A 19,309-nucleotide genomic window follows, 5' to 3' on the forward strand; every position below is an offset into this window, starting at 1 on the left:
ATCTAATATATGGCACAAATGAACCTTTCCACAGAAAGGAAAATCAGGACATGGAGAACAGATCTGTGGCTGCCAAGGGGGTAGGGGAGGGAGTGGGATGGATTGAGAATTTGGGTTAATATATGCAAACTATTGCCTTTGGAATGGATAAGCAATGAGATCCTGCTGTATAGCACTGGGAAATACACCTGGCCACTTATGATAAAGCATGATCATGAGAAAAAAAAATGTATACACATGTATGTGTGACTGGATCACCTTGCTGTATAGTAACTGAAAACTGACAGAACACTGTAAACCAGCTATAATGGAAAAAATAAAAATCATTATGAAATTTTTAAAAAGATAAAAACTGTCTATGGAACATAAGAATTTCTTTGATTTGGGGCAAATTACTTACCTCTTAAAAATCTTAACTTTAAAAACGGGAATAGTACCTAATAATACCTAAAATGATACTACTTGTGATTATGTTACTGTTGATTTGCTATTGTGAAACAAAATCTGATCTCTTTACATTCAAAATTATATAGCAAACTAAACCAAAAAAGTTAAATGAAACAGCAATTTCCTAAAGTGGCTAGTAAACATGAAACAAAATGTGAGTTCTCCTTCTGTTAAGGAGTTTTACAAAAATTTTTTAAAGTTTTCAAGACCTAAGCTACATGTCACTTAAAACATATACTATTTCTGAACTAAACCTCAATTGTTTCTTTAAAAAGAAAAAGGAAATGGAGGAAAGCAAACATAATGGGCTCCAGGTTTTTTTAAATGGTTAGAAATAATCATAAAAAATTAAATTAAATACAGATGGTGGTGTTTTACTTTATACCAAAAATAATTTATTAAGAAGCAACAGGTATCTATAAAGGAAATAAAATTAATTTAGATAATTACAAAACAATGCGAGTTGTCTCTAAAGTTCAAAAATTGAAAAAATGAAATTCTATAATTTACACAGTAACTAAAAGGTATTAAGATATTCTGAGTGTAGGAGTTCCCATCGTGGAGCACCAGAAACGAATCCAACTGGGAACCATGAAGTTGCGGGTTCAATCCCTGGCCTCACTCAGTGGGTTAAGGATCTGGCGTTACCATGAGCTGTGGTGTAGGTTGCAGATGCAGCTCGTATCCCGTGTTGCTATGGCTGTGGCATAGGCCATCAACAACAGCTCCGATTTGACCCCTAGCCTGGGAACCTCCACATGCCATGGCGCGGCCCTAAAAAGACAAAAAAAAAAAGATATTCTGAGTGTATATCGAATTAATTATCAAAATACAAAAGCAGGAAAATTCTTGTTTTAGAGGACTATTTTTAGATCCAACAGCTACTATGCTATTTATCTAAAAGCTAAATCTCTATCATATTTCTAGTTATTGTTACAAAACAAAATCTGATCCTTCTATATTCAAATCTACATAACAAGCTATACTATAAGAGGTTTGTACTGTACACTTGCTGTTGACTAAATAAGTCCTTTTCAAGTTATTTGATATATTTAGAAATTTAATCAAGGATTTTAAATTTCAGTATCACGAAAGACAAAGGAGCTATTAAAAAGAAATTACCGGAGTTCCCGTCGTGGCGCAGTGGTTAACGAATCCGACTAGGAACCATGAGGTGGCGGGTTCGGTCCCTGCCCTTGCTCAGTGGGTTAACGATCCGGCGTTGCCGTGAGCTGTGGTGTAGGTCGCAGACGCGGCTGGGATCCTGCGTTGCTGTGGCTCTGGCGTAGGCCGGTGGCTGCAGCTCCGATTCAACCCCTAGCCTGGGAACCTCCATATGCCGAGGGAGCGGCCCAAGAAATAGCAACAACAACAACAATAACAACAACAACAAAAAGACAAAAAAAATAAAAAAAATAATAATAAAAAAATAAATAAAAATCTAAAAAAAAAAAAAAAGAAATTACCTTTCAAAGCAGGTACATAATCTTCTTTCTTTTTAATGATCAGCTGGTATTGAGCTACAGCTTCTTTGTATTTGCCTAGGATTTGCTGTATTGCCGCAACCTTAAACACACTGTATGTAGATTCTGGGTTCAGCTCACTGGCTTTTGTGAAAGATTTCAAAGCTGTTGTATAGCCACCTCTGCTTAAGTATGCCTCTCCTAGTGACTCCCAACAATTGAAGTCCTTTGGGTCTGCCCTTAATGCTGCCTGTAAACTAAAATTTCAAGAAAAGAGTAAGAGAACTCAAAGTAACAGAACTACTTACACATCAGAAAGAAACATATAAAATAATTTAACTGAATCAGACATGGTTCCTCCTATGGATAAACATGCTATTTAAAGCAAGTATACCTGTTTTCATTTTATGATATGATTTTTTTTAGTACTAAGAAAGTTTATTATAATTTTGGAATAAGAAAAAAACACTTTTTTGAAAAACTTCTCACCCAAATTTCTTTTTTCCTTAACTATGTGAGAGAACGCCAGTATCCTATCCTATCAGAACAGATATATATCTCAATATGCCTCATCGCATCAATAAATCTCATCCAAGCCTCCTACCAAAACTAACGTATGAGAGTTGAAAAATAATAACAGTCATGTTTTAAGCTTCTGATCAAATTCTATATCCACGAAAAAGTTTTAAATGCTTGTAAACCATAAACCATAAACAACTTTGATTCAAACATACTTTTTTAACCTTTAAATACAGCTCAAACCAAATTACTAAAACTGAGTTGTTCCAAATGCCCTTCAGCTGCCAATGTCTCCCTGCCCCAGAACAATGCCTGTCAGCGGGAGAACAACAAAGATATCAACCTTGGCTTTTTATCATTCCTTGAATTTCTATTGAGAAGTTACTATATATATGATACTACTAAGACTTCGCTTTAATGGACAGCTCTCTCCTTAATATGAGGACATCAATTAATCCAATTTTGTAATTCCAGTGCTGTGCAAATAATGAGAATCAATAAACCATAAAGAAATTTTGCTATTTCTTCCCTTAAAATACAACCTAGTTTGAGGCAACTTGTAAGTTCATTTTGGATATAAAGGTGTTTAATTTAAGGAACCACTAGGCCATCTAACAGAGTTTAAATATAGTAAGGTGCCTTACTCAGCCACTGCTTGAGAATGTTGACCAGCTTTCAAATAGTATAGTCCTCGCCTAAGCCAGGCCCATTTTGCCGTTCCAGCACTTGCCTTTTGAGTGACTGTTGTTAGGATAGCTAAGGCAGTTTCCTAATAAAAAGAAAAGACTACTGTTAGAGATACTAAGTATAAAAATACTGAAAACTTATGGAAAATATACAAATATATTTCATTTACCATTTCTGATATTTTAAACTTACACTGGTATATACTGAACCAAATTTTGACATTCAGTAATTTAATATCTGCCAATGAAAAGAAAATGTACTCTATTTTTGAGCAGTGGCAAAAATATTTCTATTGCACCTACAAATAAAAATAATAAAAAAAACTTTCAAGTAAACAGAAATATATCTTTCTATTTCCAGACACAGGATTTTTCAAAAAAAAGAGCAAAGTTTTAAATTATTATACATACATACCATCTCTTCAAGCTCCACACTTAAGTCAACTGCTGCAGCTCCAGATTCAGCATCAGTGTCATCCAATTCAAAAGCTTTCCTGTAACATCCACGGGCTCTGTTTTTATCTCCTACTACATCTCTGTAATAATGACCTAAATAGCAGAAAACTTTGCCCATGTATGTATCCAGTTTGGCAGCCTATAAAATAAAAATTGATAACAACAGAATATTAAAGTTAGTTTGGATGGGTCCCTTTAAAAACACACCAATTAAAGAAAAAAATTAAATATACAAAAATATGCCAAAATATATTTTAATGTTAAGACTTTAAAAAGACACAACAACTGGCCATCACTGCTTATAGAAAACAAGCAAGTATAAAAATACTATTTCCTTGTTAAAAGAAATATAAAATTAGAGTTATTATTGTATCAATCTCCTTTTATGAGTCAAGATAAAAATGTAAAGCTTCTAGATGGTACACATCTAAAATATAAGAAGTTAAACATGAAGACACATTTAAGACTCATTTGCTGGAGTTCCCGTCATGGAGCAGTGGTTAACGAATCCGACTAGGAACCATGAGGTTGGGAGTTGGGTCCCTGCCCTTGCTCAGTGGGTTAACGATCCGGCGTTGCCGTGAGCTGTGGTGTAGGTTGCAGATGCGGCTTGGATCGGGCGTTGCTGTGGCTCTGGCGTAGGCCAGTGGCTACAGCTCCGATTTGACCCTTAGCCTGGGAACCTCCATATGCCACAGGAGCAGCCCAAAGAAATAGCAAAAAGACAAAAAAAAAAAGACTCATTTGCTGATACAAGTACAGTGGAAATTACCTAAAAACAATATTGTTTTCCAGAGGTAATTCTGTGTCACATGTTTCTTATAAATACTTTTACATTTTTATGATTTAATATTCTCCTTGAAAACTCATACAACATTCTCCCAAAACCTTATGTGTGAAAGATAAAATACAAAATACAACTCAGTAAAGAGTAATTTTAAGTATCTATCTTATGGGATTATTACTTATGATTTTATAATGAATCCATCTCAACTAAAAATTAACATGTATTACCTTTAGAAAGTGGGTAAGAGCCTTTGTTTTATCTTTTCTTGTTTCTTCACCCATGGACCAATATGTTAATCCAAGCTGGTAATGATATTCAGCAACTTCAGCATCTTTCTCAAGAGCTCTCTGGAAACTAAGTCACAAAAGGGAAAAAGATAGATAAAAAAAGATAAGACTCCTAGTTGGAACAATCAAAGTTTGAATGATTAAATGATGCTAAATTAGAGAAAAGTCATTATTTTAGGATTCAGATCATGAGGAGAAAAAAGTATTTGAAGTAGAGGAACTTAAAACCCAAAATTATCCATGCTTACTGAACATTATGTTCAGCTAATGAGATTTCAACCCCATCACGAAATTTTCTACAGTTACTGTGCCACATTTCTTGAAAATGCTTAGGTTTACAAAGACAAAATTAATGCAAAACTGGATCTCTCTCTCTTTTTTTTTTTTTTGGCTTTTTAGGACCGCACCCACAGCATATGGAAGTTCCCAGGCTAGGGGTTGAATCAGAGCTGTTGCCACCGGCCTATACCACAGCCACAGCAACGCAGGATCTGAGCCGTGTCTGTAACACCAGCTCCCTGACCCACTAATAAGCAAGGCCAAGGATGGAACCTACATCCTAACGGATATTAGTTGTATTTGTTTCTGCTGCACCACAACGGGAACTCCCCCAGACTGGATCTTTATCAAATACACTCATTTTGAATTTTCAAGAAATAATAAATTAAGATATGACTAGGTTTATGAGCAATCTATATACATACCACTTTTCTGCTTGTAGATAGTCCTTTTTGGTAAAATGAATCAAAGCCTCCAGGGCATGAGCTTCAGCTAGGTCAGGGTAAGAAGACAGAAGGTCTTCCATAATCTATAAAGTATATATCTGTCAATTCCATATCCAGATAAATATAACTCTTAACTTAAAAAAACTCAGTTTAAATGAAAACACCAACCTTTGAAGCTTCATCTAATGAGCCTTTGTTCAGATGGGCCAAGCCTTTGAGAACTAAAAGTCCTGGGACATTATTTGCATCAGAAACCTAGAAAATAATGGTAAAGAATTGCTATAATTATCCTTCGACCATGCAGCAAAGTTCACTGTAATTCAAGAATGATCACAGAATAAAGATTAAGTCCTGATTTTTATCACTATTAATATTTTCATTCTTGGGGAGTTCCCGTCGTGGCGCAGTGGTTAACGAATCCGACTAGGAACCATGAGGTTGCGAGTTCGGTCCCTGCCCTTGCTCAGTGGGTTAACGATCCGGCGTTGCCGTGAGCTGTGGTGTAGGTTGCAGATGCGGCTCGGATCCCGTGTTGCTGTGGGTCTGGCATAGGCCAGCGGCTACAGCTCCGATTAGACCCCTAGCCTGGGAACTCCATATGCCGCGGAAGCGGCCCAAAGAAATAGCAAAAAGACAAAAAATTAATTAATTAATTAATTAAATAAAATAAAAATATTTTCATTCTTTATATTTTATTAAAGAAAATTTCAAACACATTAAAAAATTAGAGAATAGCATAATAAACCCACATGTATTCATCCACCCAGTTTCAAAATTAACTCAAAGCCAATTTCATCTATACCTCCACCTATTTCACCACTCCTGCTTAGATTACCCCAGAAATTATAACTTTTCATCTGATACTTCAGTACCTCCATCTGAAAAGTAAGTCCATTTTTGACATGATTATACTACCGTTATAAACATGTAGGTAAAACCAACAATACATCCTTAATATCATCAAACAATTAGCCAGTGTTCAAATTTATCAGTTGTCTCATAAAATTGTTAAAGAATTTGTTTTAACCAAAATCCAAGTAAGGTACACACATTTCCACTGGCTTACATATTTTAAGTCTCCTTTAATCTATAGGGTTTCCTTACATCTCTTTTTTTATTCCACTACAATTTAACTGTTGAAAAACTGGGACTACCATCACAGTTTTTCAGAGCCTGGTTCTTGCTGAACGGATTTTCATGGTATTGACACGTTCCCTGGTCCCCTGTATCTTCTATAAGTTAGTAGGTGTAGAAGTTGGATGTGACTCAGGTTTGACATTCTGGCAAGAACACCTCATGTGTACTTGCACCTGATTATGTCTAGTTGTCTTTTTTCTCATGATGTTATTAGCAAACACTGATCCTAGATCTGTTAATTCATTATGGACTGCAAAATGGTGATTTTCTAGTTCTATCATTCCTACTTTCCTTATTCAATAGAATACTTAAACCACGAGAAATTTCCCCTATTCTCATTATCTATATTACTATTCTGAGGAACAGTTCATAAAAGAAACACAGTATTTATGATTTTTTCCAACTGATTCCTTAGCATCCTTCAAAGATTTATTTTAATGAGGATGTCATGTTGATTTTTTCTTTAATCATCAACACATGGATTTAAACATAAATGATGCCTTTTAATCTACTGCAGATTTACTAGTGTTAACTAGTGCTCAAAGAATCCCCTCTTTAGCTAATAAAAAGCAATTCATGCTAGCTCTAACACAATTCTAACAGCCTTTTATAATTTCTTTGATTTATAGCCTTATATTCTTGGTTCATCTTGTACATTTTCTGTCTCAGACTTGGATTCTACCAGTTCTTCACAGAACTTTTCATTTTCTCTTTTTTGTTTTTATTTTTTTATTTTTTTGCTTTTTAGGGCCACACTAGAGGCATATGGAGGTTCCCAGTCTAGGGGTCGAATCAGAGCTATTTGCTAGGGAATTTCAAATTGTTTGAACCCCAAACAGTAAGAAATCAGTTTTCTTCTTAAATGTCAATCTTCCCCTGTTTTTCAAATTGAATAAAACAACATTCTCTACCACGAAGCTATTAGTGTCCTTAATAACTCTTGTCAATAATTTGTGAAATATTTTCTTGAGGGAAAAATTTAGAATCCCAAATTAATAATAATAAAGTATTGACAACCCAAGAGGGCAAAAGGAGAAAAGGAGAATAAGAGCAAGAACTAAAGAAAGAAACTGCATCATATGAAGAGGATTGTAAGTACTTAGCCAAGAGGCAAACAAATAACTTTAGGAGTTTATGAGTGTGTGAACTATTTATGAAAGTGCAGATGCGATAAATTCATACTTCTAACATAAAATTTTTGTAAATATTTGTAGTAAGGAGAGAGAGGCTGATGCCTGGATGACTGGAAATTAAATAAGTTGAAGGGAAAAATTCCGTAAGACTACCTGATCAAGAGTACGGATTGCTTCCTCTGAAGATTCAAAATCTGAAAGTTTAATCAAAGCCTCTGCTTTCAAACGAAGACAAAGATTCTTCTGATGAAGACTGCCAGACACACCAAGATTATTTATGTTCTTCAGAGCTGACAAAATTAAGGACATCTGAATGAAGATAACCATATCACTTCACTTTTTTTTCTTCTTTGTAAGGAAGGGTAACACATAACAAACTGCAGATACAGTAAGCATAGATGGCCAAAACAATACACATGAAGAAAAAAAATCAAAGCTGAACATAAATTCTTCCCTGAACTCTTTATGAAAATATCTGAATTTAAAACAGATCTATCTTCTTTCCTATACAGCAGAAACTGATAGAACTTTGGTAAAACAACTATAATTGAAAAAAATAAATATCTTAAAGAAATAAAAGTCTATCTTCACATAACAGATAATAAAACTGAACATCCTGAAACACCACAAAGGCTATCTATATCTGCTACATAACAAAGGTTAACCCTAAGCCAAAGATGACACAAAAATAGCACATTAACAATAACGGAAGGGGAAAGAAGCTGAATTAGGATGAACTACAGTAAACTGTTACGCAACTATAGAGGCAATGTCACCAGCTGGTCAAGAGCAGTGAATCACTTTTATGATTTCCTATCCCCCCACCTGACCTATGTGAACATATTAAAATAGGCTTTCCTTATCTATTATCTACATTAGAGGAATCAAGAATCTACATTAGAGTGAAGACACCCCAGAAACTTCCGTTATAAAGATAGAGCATCACCACACAAGCCTCAACTGACTTTGTCAAAATTCCAACTGTAGGAAACCTTTGATAAATATTCACTGTCAATTTAAAAATAAATATACTAGTAGACATACATACAGACTTGGTGTTTTTTATAACCTCCTCAATGAAATTTAAATTAGCAACTTAAAATACAAAATATAGCACCATTACCATCCTCCTTTACGATGACAAGAAATAGGGTTAGCCACCCTAAAAATGCATAGAATACCTTGATTGCATGAAAGAATGGCTTCCTTAGGTTTATGCATTTTGACTTGGGCTCCTGCCAGATGATACCATCCAGTTGTGCACAGAGGACTTTCCTTTAACCCTGAAAGGATAAGAGCAATCACAAAATTCAAGGTTTCTATTACTACTGAGATGAAGGGCACTGCCACCTACTCCCCAAACCAGACTCCTCTGCTCTCCCCTGTTTCCCACTCTAGTCTCAAAGTCACACTGATTCCATGTCCCAATCCATTCCTCTGCCACCACCACTTTAGTTCAGACCTCCACCATCCATCCCAGATCACTGCAAGTGCTTCAATTTATTCTTTACACTGTAGCCAGAATACTTCTAAAAATACAAGTGGGATTATGAAATTCCCCTGCTTAAAATCTTCCACTGGTTCCCAGCTGACTTTGGACAACATGCAAACTCCTTAACAGGGTTTTTAAGGCCCCTTTCCAGGCTCAATTCTCGCCCCCTCCTGCTCCCATACTTCACTTTCGAATCTTGCTGAACTGTCAGGAGTTCCCTGATATCAGCTTTCCTCTCACCTTAAGCTATTTCAATCTTGGCCTAAAATGCTCCTCCCATAGGCTTGTATTTATCAAACTTCAATTTGAATGAAAGTTCATCCAGAAACATCATACCTGATAGGACTAAATTAAAGCCTTCTAAGGATAGAAATACCATCCTTATTTTACAAATGGAAACACTGAGACACAAAAGTTCAATTTTCCTAAGATCTCAAACTTAGTGAGTGGCAGAGTCAGAATCCAAAATTAAGCCGACTCCTGAGTATTCAAGTACATTTTTTGCTTCTATCATAAATACATATTCCTTAAAGAAAGGCCCAAAGATAAATGCCTGCTGACTAACAGCCATACCTCATGTCATATGCTGCACACCATACACTTACCTTCTGTTAAGTTCCTAACAGCATCTTCATACTTTTTGTCTTGTAATGCTTTGATGCCTAAACCAATGAGGCCTGGACCACTTTTCAAATCCATTTCCACTAATCTACAACAATATTGTGCTCCCTCATCAGTAAGACTTCCTGGAATTAAAAGAAAAATTTATTTGCATACATATACCAATTATGTGTCAAAACCTATATACTAAAATCTCAAAAGCTGTCTTACACATACACCCTCCAGATCCTGATTCCAGGAGTTCAAAACTTAAATAGGTCAACAAATGTAGAAAACATTAATGTTTTCTACATAAATTAACATAAAATTATGTTCCTCCTTCTTTTTAAATACCTGAATGGAAAACACTTAACCTACAGCAGTGTGGGTAAACCAAACCTGCTGTCACACTCATGGGTTTCAAGCAAGAAACCACTGCTAAATGCCACTAGGCTAAGACTCAGTGCCCACTGTTTGCCACCAGGTCTCCCTTCCCTACTCAGCAATAACAACTCTGCTTGTTAGAAAAAGGAATCCCTGTCAAAGCACAGTATCTTCACCAGTCCCACTGTGGGCAACAAGGAGCTGCTAGAGACGAGGCAGCCAAGAAGGCAGATACAGTGGACTATTCCAGAAACCTAGGACCAAAAGACAAGCTATTCAAGAGGACACCGTATGAAGACTTAGTCACATTCTTCTTCTTCTTCTTCTTCTTGTTTTTGCTTTTTAGGGTCCAACCTGTGACATAGGGAAGTTCCCAGGCTAGGGGTCAAATCAGAGCTGCAGTTGCCAGCCTATGCCACAGCCACAGCCACGCAGGAACCGAGCCCCTTCTGCAATCTACAGCACAGCTCACAGTAATGCTGGATCCTTAACCCACTGAGTGAGGCCAGGGATTGAACTGGCATCCTCATAGATATTAGTCGGGTTCATAACCCGCTGAGCCACAATGGGAACTCCCACATTCTTGTTAAGTTTACAAGTTCAGCAGTATATTTCTGCATCTTTTCAAAACCTTCCTTTCCTATGTAAGTTAATATTTAAGCTTATGGAAAAATCATCTAATGCCTATATTTACTTTGAATTTATTTTGGTAAAAAAATTTAGTTTAAACAACACTATATGTTCTTTTACATTTCCATTTTTTCCAACCTCAATGTCAGAATTCCAGTTCCCAATAAAGCATAGAAATAGGTGGAAAATGTGATTTCTGCTTTGAGAACAAACTGTGACTAACAATCACCACTTTAATAAATTATTTAATAACATTAGGAAAATTGTTAAAAAGTAGTTGAGACTGTAGCTTGAAGTAATAAGCAAAGCAAACAAGTAAAAATAATTTATCTGAAAAAGAGACCTGAGACTTTAATATCGATATAAAACATATAGCCCCAAACCACACATGGAACCACTTTTTCAGTAATAGAGGTCAAAAGTGAATTCTCTACATGATACATATTTCAGCTTACATATTTCAAATTTTTCAAAGCCAGATACATAGCAATATGTAATCTCTAATTAATATTTTATATATTAATTTAGAAGTCCAAGTTAGCACAAAAAATTTAAGAATTCATAATGCTAAAGAATTAAAATTTCAATACTCTTTGGTGAAATACGAAAATAAATTGGAAGAAATACTACTTTGGTCAATAAACCAGTAAAAAAGACATGAGCCTGCCTCTAGACATGAATTTCCTTTCTGCAATGTTCTATCATTTCCAGAAATATGAATTCCAAGAAAGGACATTGCATATACCATATATCCTCCAAAAGCAAACCACTGAGGGATTCCCCTCCCCACTTTTATCTAGTGATAATGTCTAAACTAGCTATCAGAATAACCTTGTTATATCAGAATACAGTTGTTAAAAGAAAAAACATGGAGCCCTGATCTCAAAAGTTTCTGATTCAGTAGGTCCGGCGTTAGACTTGAGAAGTTCCATTTAGGTGAAACTGATACTACTGATCCAGAGATCACACTTTAAGAACCACTAGTCTTCAATATCTACCAATACTATACACCAACTGTGTTATTAGTTTTATAACATATAACCCTACCTTCGTTGCCTCCATAGCTAAACTAAAATTTCTGAAGGGTGAGAACTAGTATGGTATCTTGTAATGGTAGGCATTCATTAAATATGGTAATGATCCTTTAAAAATACCATTATGAATTGATGTCCCCAAAGGCTTAATCTATTAATAGACAATAGCTGAGAATTACTGTGGAAAATATTAAATCTCTAAAAGAGAAAAAAAAAAGTTACTAAAATTTTACCTTCAAGTTCTACCCAACTGAGTCAAAACTCTCTTACTTCACAGAAACATAATTCATAATTCAGGATGAGAGACTATCCTGGCTACAAAAACTGCCCTTATCACAGAAAACACACCTTGGATAAAAAAACAAAAGTCAATCATGCATTTTTCCAATGATGATTCATATTTTGGGTAACTAAAAGCTGTACAGAGGTGAATAAAGTGTGCTAGGCCCATGAAGATAGTTTCCAAAAGTCCCAAAATGCATAGGATGAACACAAAAACCTTTTAAAACAAGGTAAATTTTCTTAACATATTCTCTCTCCTTTGCTGACATCTGGGAGCACAATGATAGAAGCAAAAAGAGCTACAGGGAGGCTATGTTCATGTCTAGCTCTGGATAACATACTCTCTAGATATGACCAGGTGAACTTATAGGATTTCTCTAGTGTTCACAAAAAGCATCAACAGTAATAACAACAGCAGTGATTCTGTGTAAAGAGAGAAAGAACATTGCAGCTTCAACCCTCAATCCACTTTTCCATATTAATTCTTGCTGAAAATACTACCTAAGTAAATGTGGAGGACAAGAACAGAAGAAAGGAATAGACTTCATTGTTTTTGAACAGAAAATCATTTACTTATCTGTTTCTTTTTAATATTTAAAAGATTCTAAGATTCCAGATTCAGTTACTTTAAAACAGTTCGGCAACAAGATTTTTATTTGTCAGTAAGGCAGGTTAGACTAATGGCTGATAAAAGAAGTTCTGAAAAGGTTCAAGGGAGATGCTAAATAATACCTATAAGAATTCTGTTTATTAAACTTTACCACAAAAAAAAGTGAGAGGTTTTTTGGTGGGTTTTTTTTAAAAATAATTTATTTCTGACATCCCAAACAAACCAATGAATGCTACAGAATTTTTCTTTTAAATGATCTAGCCTTCAGAGAAAAATAGAGTGTACTCATTTCTTTATTTTCACTTGGATTTTCTAATATTTCTAGAACACAAAATCTCAAGCTCTTTTCTGTGTGAATTTAAAGAATCAATCCTTCATTTCCTCCTGCATTTCAGCAATAAAGCAAAATAAAGTAAATCAAAAAGGTCATTTAGCATGAAATAACATTTCATCAGATGACAACTGTGAAAGCTATTTACTACTTGTTATGTAAGTTATTATAAACTAAGTTATTTTGAAAATGAATCTTCAAGCCTTAACATGCAAGGGAGGACAAAAGAGAATGAAATGTATTATAACTAAGTTATTTTGAAAATGAATCTTATAAACTAAGTTATTTTGAAAATGAATCTTCAAGCCTTAACATGCAAGGGAGGACAAAAGAGAATGAAATGTATTTGTCCCCAGTGGAAAAGAACCCAGTGATTAACTACTGTGAAGTAGAAAAATCTGCAAGTACTAAAGTACTCTGGGGGAGGACACATCACCTGTAAGAGACCTTATAGATTTTCAGTAGCACAAAGTTTGGCTTAAAGGAGCAATGAAAAGAAAAAGGAAGAAAGGAAGGAAGGAAGAAGGGAAGGAAGGAGGGAAGGAATCCTTAAGCACAGCTTTTTACTGTTCTGCATTCACTATTAAACTTCCACCCCAGAATAATGGTTCATCTCAGAATGTACCTAAGCCTGAACAGCACCATTCCACAAATCTTCTTTTCGTGTTTGGGTTTGGTTTTTTTGTTTGTTCGTTTGTTCAGGACTGCACCTGCAGCATATGGAAGTTCCCAGGCTAAGGGTCGAATCAGAGCTGCAGCTGCCAGCTTAAGCCACAGCCACCATAATGCCAGATCCAAGCTGTGTCTGCGACCTACACCACAGCTGATTGCAATGCCAGATCCTTTAACCCACTTAGCGAGGCCAGGGATCAAACCCCCATCTTCATGGATACTAGTCTTATTCTTAAACTGATGAGCCACAATGGGAACTCCATTTCACAAATTTTGACAAGCAACATTACAGCAGGGAACGAGTGTCCCTTGGTGCACCAGAAGTGTAAATATCCACCTACCCACTTTCCTTTGCCAGGATATAGACCTTTCTTTCAATTCTGCAAAATACCTAACCCAAAACTCTCTTTAAGAATGATTTTTTCCCCCATATAAACCAACACCCTCTCTAATCAATCAGCATAATCCCTTTGCTATCTCTTGATTAGAATACATTGTCAAATATTGAATTTATGGTCAAAACTCTGCAAACTATTTGTTGATCCTATTCTAAAATGTGTAGGTTTGGGGGATATTAGGGTATATATACTTGACAAATCCATATTATAGGCATTAAGAAAGCATTAAATCAGCCCTCCAAAAGAAATGCCAGATTATCTTCTTATGCCAGTTAGTATGCAAGCAGGTAAAGAACAAGAGAATGGCACAAACCATTAATAGTTTAACCAGAATAAAAAGAAAAGACTGAACACCAGAGATTAACTTCTCAATAGCAATTGTAACATCAAAAAAAGGGATGAAGTGATGGGTGCCAAAGGCCACAAAATATGGCCTCTGTTATCTTGGGAACAAACTGGGTCTCGTGTTAAAATTTGAAGAAACCAGACAATTTAGAACTATGCTTCCTATCAGAGGAATACAAACAAACAAACAAACAAAACCACACCCACACACACCCACACACAAATTATAAGCATGCTCCTCGTACTGAAGGTCTCTTGCATGCCTCATCCTCTCGACCTCAAAGCAACATCCGTAACATTAAGTAGCCCTTTATTCTTAAAACTCTCCTACCAGGCACAACAACTGCAATTCTCCTTCTCCTCTAAATGTCTACCATTCCCCTTCTCATGCTTCCTCCTCTTCTCACTTAAATAATCAGTCAGTCCCTGGATTTCTTCTCTTTATACCCGCTAACCACTTCTACTCTTTTCCCATCATTTTATTCTAAGTTCCAATTCAATCACTTTGACCAAAAAAGCAGCCTTCTAAAAGCCTCCTAATCATAAAATTAATTAGTTGCCCAATCCATCAGACAGAGCTCCTCTCTAACATGCTCTTTCCTTGCTCTCTGTGTTGCTTTGCATCAGGGTGCCCTAGCCTCCTGTCTGACTTCTTTGCTTCTGTTTTCCGTTTCCCACTTCCCCCTCTTCCTCCCTACACTCATCACTACCCAAAGTACAGTCTTCACTTTTCTGCCCTTTAGGCATCCCCTGAAGTCATCCACTCCATTCACTTTCACCTACATGCAAATGAGTTCCAAACCTTATGGTCTAGTCTGAGTATGGATCTCACATGGGCAAACCCCATGGGCATCTCCCTTTGAATGTCCATTAGCATCTCTTCTCAACAAGTGACCTTTCCTACACACCATCATTGGTTAATGCAACTTTTCAGGAGAGCCTAAAGTTAAAAGTGATTTCTCCCTCCCTTCGCCTCTAAGAAATGTCTTTCATTTTTTCATTCAGCAGTTACTTTCTATTGCTGCTATCATATTCTCAGTTCATTCATTCCTATAGTTCATCTATCCCCAGTATCACTTATCTACCCAATCTAGTCTAGCTTCTGTACCATCTATCCTGCACCCCATATTGGTTTAAGGCTTTATACATCGTACTCTGCTCTCTACAATACTTTCAATGTTTTCTTTTCTCATGGTAGTGAAAAGTTCTCTTGCACATCTCTGACTCAGTCAAAGTAAAGAAAAGGGGATCTACTTACTTTTCACCATAAAAAAAGTCCAACACTGAAGGTAAGAGTTCTGGACTTTAACTCAGACACCGGGGCGGGGGTAGTACAAGCTGGACTCATAGAGGAAAGTCAGAGTGGGGAAAGCCAAGGTAGGTGCAATGAGACTTTTCAACAGGAATCTTTCCTCAGTTTTCTCTAGCACTAGTTTTCAACCATTTCAATGACAAAACATGTGATGGTCATTACGTTACAAACACAGCATTCCTATGTGTATACTCATTTAGTGAAAAAGCTTAAATGGATTAGGAAAGCTCTGTAATAATTTGCAATCACTGTCACTCACACTGGTGCTGGTAGTGTTAGTTCCATTCTAATGAATGACTTCTGTGAACTTTGTTCATATCAGGTGAATACAGGCATGGACAGGAGTAACACTCAAAAAAATGTTTAAATATCTATTTAGCACAGACACTGGCAAAAACGACAGCAGCTCTTGTGAAAACCAATGCGGTCAACATCCTGTAAACTGAAAGGCACAAGATATTCACGGCTACAAGCTTTGGCAACTCCCAGAAGGCTAGTTGTCATCACTTCTCTATCTTCCTCCAAACAAAATACACAAAGAAGCAACAGCATGATGCATACACTAAGACACACTCTCTGACTTGAAGTGCATTATTTTATTTAAAAAGAAGGAGTTCCCGTCGTGGCTCAGTGGTTAACGAATCCGACTAGGAACCATGAGGTTGCGGGTTCGATCCCTGGCCTTGCTCGGTGGGTTAAGGATATGGTGTTGCCGTGAGCTGTGGTGTAGGTTGCAGACGCGGTTCGGATCCCACGTTGCTGTGGCTCTGGCGTAGGTTGGCAGCTACAGCTCCAATTAGACCCCTAGCCTGGGAACCTCCATATGCCGCAGAAGCGGCCCAAGAAATGGCAAAAAAAAAAAGACAAAAAAAAAATAAAAATAAAAAGAAGACCATTCACAAACATAACAATGTACTTGTGACACTGACATACAACATAATATCAACACTGAGAATGCTCATCTTTCACACAATCTTTTGCATGACATCCATATCCCTATGTAAGATGGTCCAACCCACTTAACTAAAATGTATCTGTTATTCTTCCCAGTACAGCAAATAAAATTATTGTACTATTTCCCCAAGCCGCACCAACTTCTATAACTCTGCTCATGCCATTTGGAGTATCTTTCACCTTCTCATGTTCATCTAATTTCTATGGAAAATTCAAGATCTTCAATTCTCACCTTCAAAAAGACTTCACTGATCAACAAAGAACCTAGTAACTCATAATTCTTCTGCGTCACTATACTTTCCTATGCTTCTTAACCTTTTCGCACATACGAAGACTACACACTGCACTTGCTTTCATGTCTAGAAATACTGAAGCAATACCATATACATCACAGGCACTAAAACAATTTTTGTTTGACAGCAACACCACTCTCACACCTCTAGAACACACAATATAATAAAGAAGAAATTACCTGATTCAATTAAATGCAAACAAAGCACTTCTAATGGATACTGTACAGTGGGATAGATGTTTATCATTCCTTCACAGGCCTTCTTCAACCTAGAAGTCTCATGAGGAAACTTGAAAATATAAAAGTAAAACAAACTGAGTAGTAGCAAAATATACTGGTGAGCATTTTCCTCATTAGAAAATTTTAAAATTAACTTACTTTGGATAAACACTGAATGAAATGTCTATAAAGCACTTGGTGATCTTCGCTAGGAATTTTATCTGATAAACCCAGTGCATTTTCAAAAGCAGTTAAAAGCTGAAACAAAAAAACAAAAGCTATCGTCTGCACCATATTTAAATGACAACTTGAACACAGAAGACTTGAATTGAAACACTTGAACATAGAAGACTCACTTAAACAAACTACACCCTGAACTAAAAACTGCAAATGTATTTGTTTGTTTTCTTCTTTTTAGGGCCACACTTCACAGCATAAGGAAGTTCCCAGGTTAAGGGTCAAATCAGACCTAGAGCTGCTGCCTGCATCACAGCCACAGCAACATGGGATCCAAGCCGAGTCTGCAACCTTCACCACAGCTCACGGCAACAACAGATCCTTAACCCACTGAGCAAGGCCAGGAATTGAACCTGCATCCTCATAGATACTAGGTAGACTCATAACCCACTGTGCCACAACGGACACTCCTGCAGAAGTGTTTTATTGTCTGACCCAGATAATTTCAAAAAAGAAAAAAAAAAATGTAATTAAGTTTGGGATACATTCTAACCCAATTGGCCAGCACACCGCACTAAACCAAAAAGGGATAACTATGAATTAGTTGACATTAATTTAATAATACATTCTCAAAAGTGCCTGCTGTTCCCTATTAAGTAGTCAGGGAGACACAGTCTCATATGTCAGGGGAACTGCTACTGCATAGATCACTTCTAAAACGTCTCTTCTGTAATCACCAACACATTCTTTGGAACATCCTCATGATAGCACATCTTTGGTATCAAAAAAAATTTTTTATGAAGTTATACTTTTGGTAAAAGAAAACCAGAGATATGACTGAACTATAATGAAATAATTTCTTATACAGTATTATTAACCTACTTTGAAGAAATTCCAGAAGAGGCCTTCTAAATATGTCCTGAGCAAGAACAGCAATACTATAACCCAAGACAAGCACTTTTAAAGAATATCATTCATTTGGTTATATAAGTTAAGCATTTTTTAAAATGAATTTCCATGACTTTACAATGAAAATCATAATACAGTTCACTATCTCAAATTTCCTCTGTAAAGTATGGCATAAAATCTATATAAATACTGTTCTGATAAAGTTAATGATATTGCAAGAAAAAAAAGGAATCCTAATTTAAACAGTCTAGCACAACACGTTTAAAAAATAATAATGAAATTAATCCACAGGGAAAATACTGATACATTTTTTTCTGAACACAAATAAAGCAGAGAATTATTAGCATTCAAGGTGAAAATAACCCCCCTCCCAAAATCCTTTTATCCTATTTTTAACAGTTAAAAATCAATTCTTAAAATGATAAATATAATTAGTTCTCTTTCATGGAGGGGTATGGTATATACAATTTTAAAAAACATTTTACTTATTTTGGTATGTGTTTGATACTCTAATAATCTACACTATTTTAAGGATATTATGAAGTCATAATATGAAGACATGATTTAAGAGAAGTTGATATATCACCCAATTTTGTTAATGCCCAATTTTTTCCACAATTGAATCCATATATAGATAAACCACACAAACAAATGCAAATCTTACTCTCACATTTTCACCCCTAGCCCTTAGGACACTGTCTGACATAGAGTGATAGATTTCCCATAAACACTTTCTGATTAAAGGAACAAATTAATGAGTGAACAAAATGAACAAACATACCAAGAAATGAGCTTCTCATCCTATACAGGTCCTACAATTGCTTACATTTAAAAATTCCACTCAACTTAACAATTATACATTGAGTGGCTTTTTACTATAATAAGAAATTCAGGGACAATTCCCAATGTGGCTCAGTGGAAATGAATCTGACTAGCATCCATGAGGACCCAGGTTCGATCCCTAGCCTCACTCAGTGGCCAGCAACTACAGCTCCGATGTGACCCCAGCCTGGGAACCTCCATATGTC

The 19,309-nt window shown here is 36.0% G+C and overlaps 1 protein-coding gene across 3 annotated transcripts in view; it reads right to left on the reverse strand.

The window, feature by feature from the left end:
* The window catches only part of SKIC3 (SKI3 subunit of superkiller complex), an 85,791-nt gene that overhangs the window by 48,899 nt on the left and 17,583 nt on the right, over nucleotides 1–19,309 (reverse strand). For all 3 annotated transcript variants that reach the window (XM_047778311.1, XM_047778310.1, XM_047778312.1), the window contains 11 exons: nucleotides 17,355–17,453; nucleotides 17,157–17,265; nucleotides 9,738–9,878; nucleotides 8,822–8,923; nucleotides 7,794–7,930; nucleotides 5,539–5,625; nucleotides 5,350–5,453; nucleotides 4,586–4,712; nucleotides 3,531–3,710; nucleotides 3,074–3,198; nucleotides 1,914–2,167 (listed from right to left, as the gene is read on the reverse strand). In XM_047778311.1, coding sequence (XP_047634267.1) covers nucleotides 1,914–2,167; nucleotides 3,074–3,198; nucleotides 3,531–3,710; nucleotides 4,586–4,712; nucleotides 5,350–5,453; nucleotides 5,539–5,625; nucleotides 7,794–7,930; nucleotides 8,822–8,923; nucleotides 9,738–9,878; nucleotides 17,157–17,265; nucleotides 17,355–17,453 — 1,465 coding nt within the window. The remainder of the gene's footprint in view (nucleotides 1–1,913; nucleotides 2,168–3,073; nucleotides 3,199–3,530; nucleotides 3,711–4,585; nucleotides 4,713–5,349; nucleotides 5,454–5,538; nucleotides 5,626–7,793; nucleotides 7,931–8,821; nucleotides 8,924–9,737; nucleotides 9,879–17,156; nucleotides 17,266–17,354; nucleotides 17,454–19,309) is intronic.

This window comes from Phacochoerus africanus, chromosome 4, assembly GCF_016906955.1.
Source record: "Phacochoerus africanus isolate WHEZ1 chromosome 4, ROS_Pafr_v1, whole genome shotgun sequence".
NCBI classification, from domain to species: domain Eukaryota; kingdom Metazoa; phylum Chordata; class Mammalia; order Artiodactyla; family Suidae; genus Phacochoerus; species Phacochoerus africanus.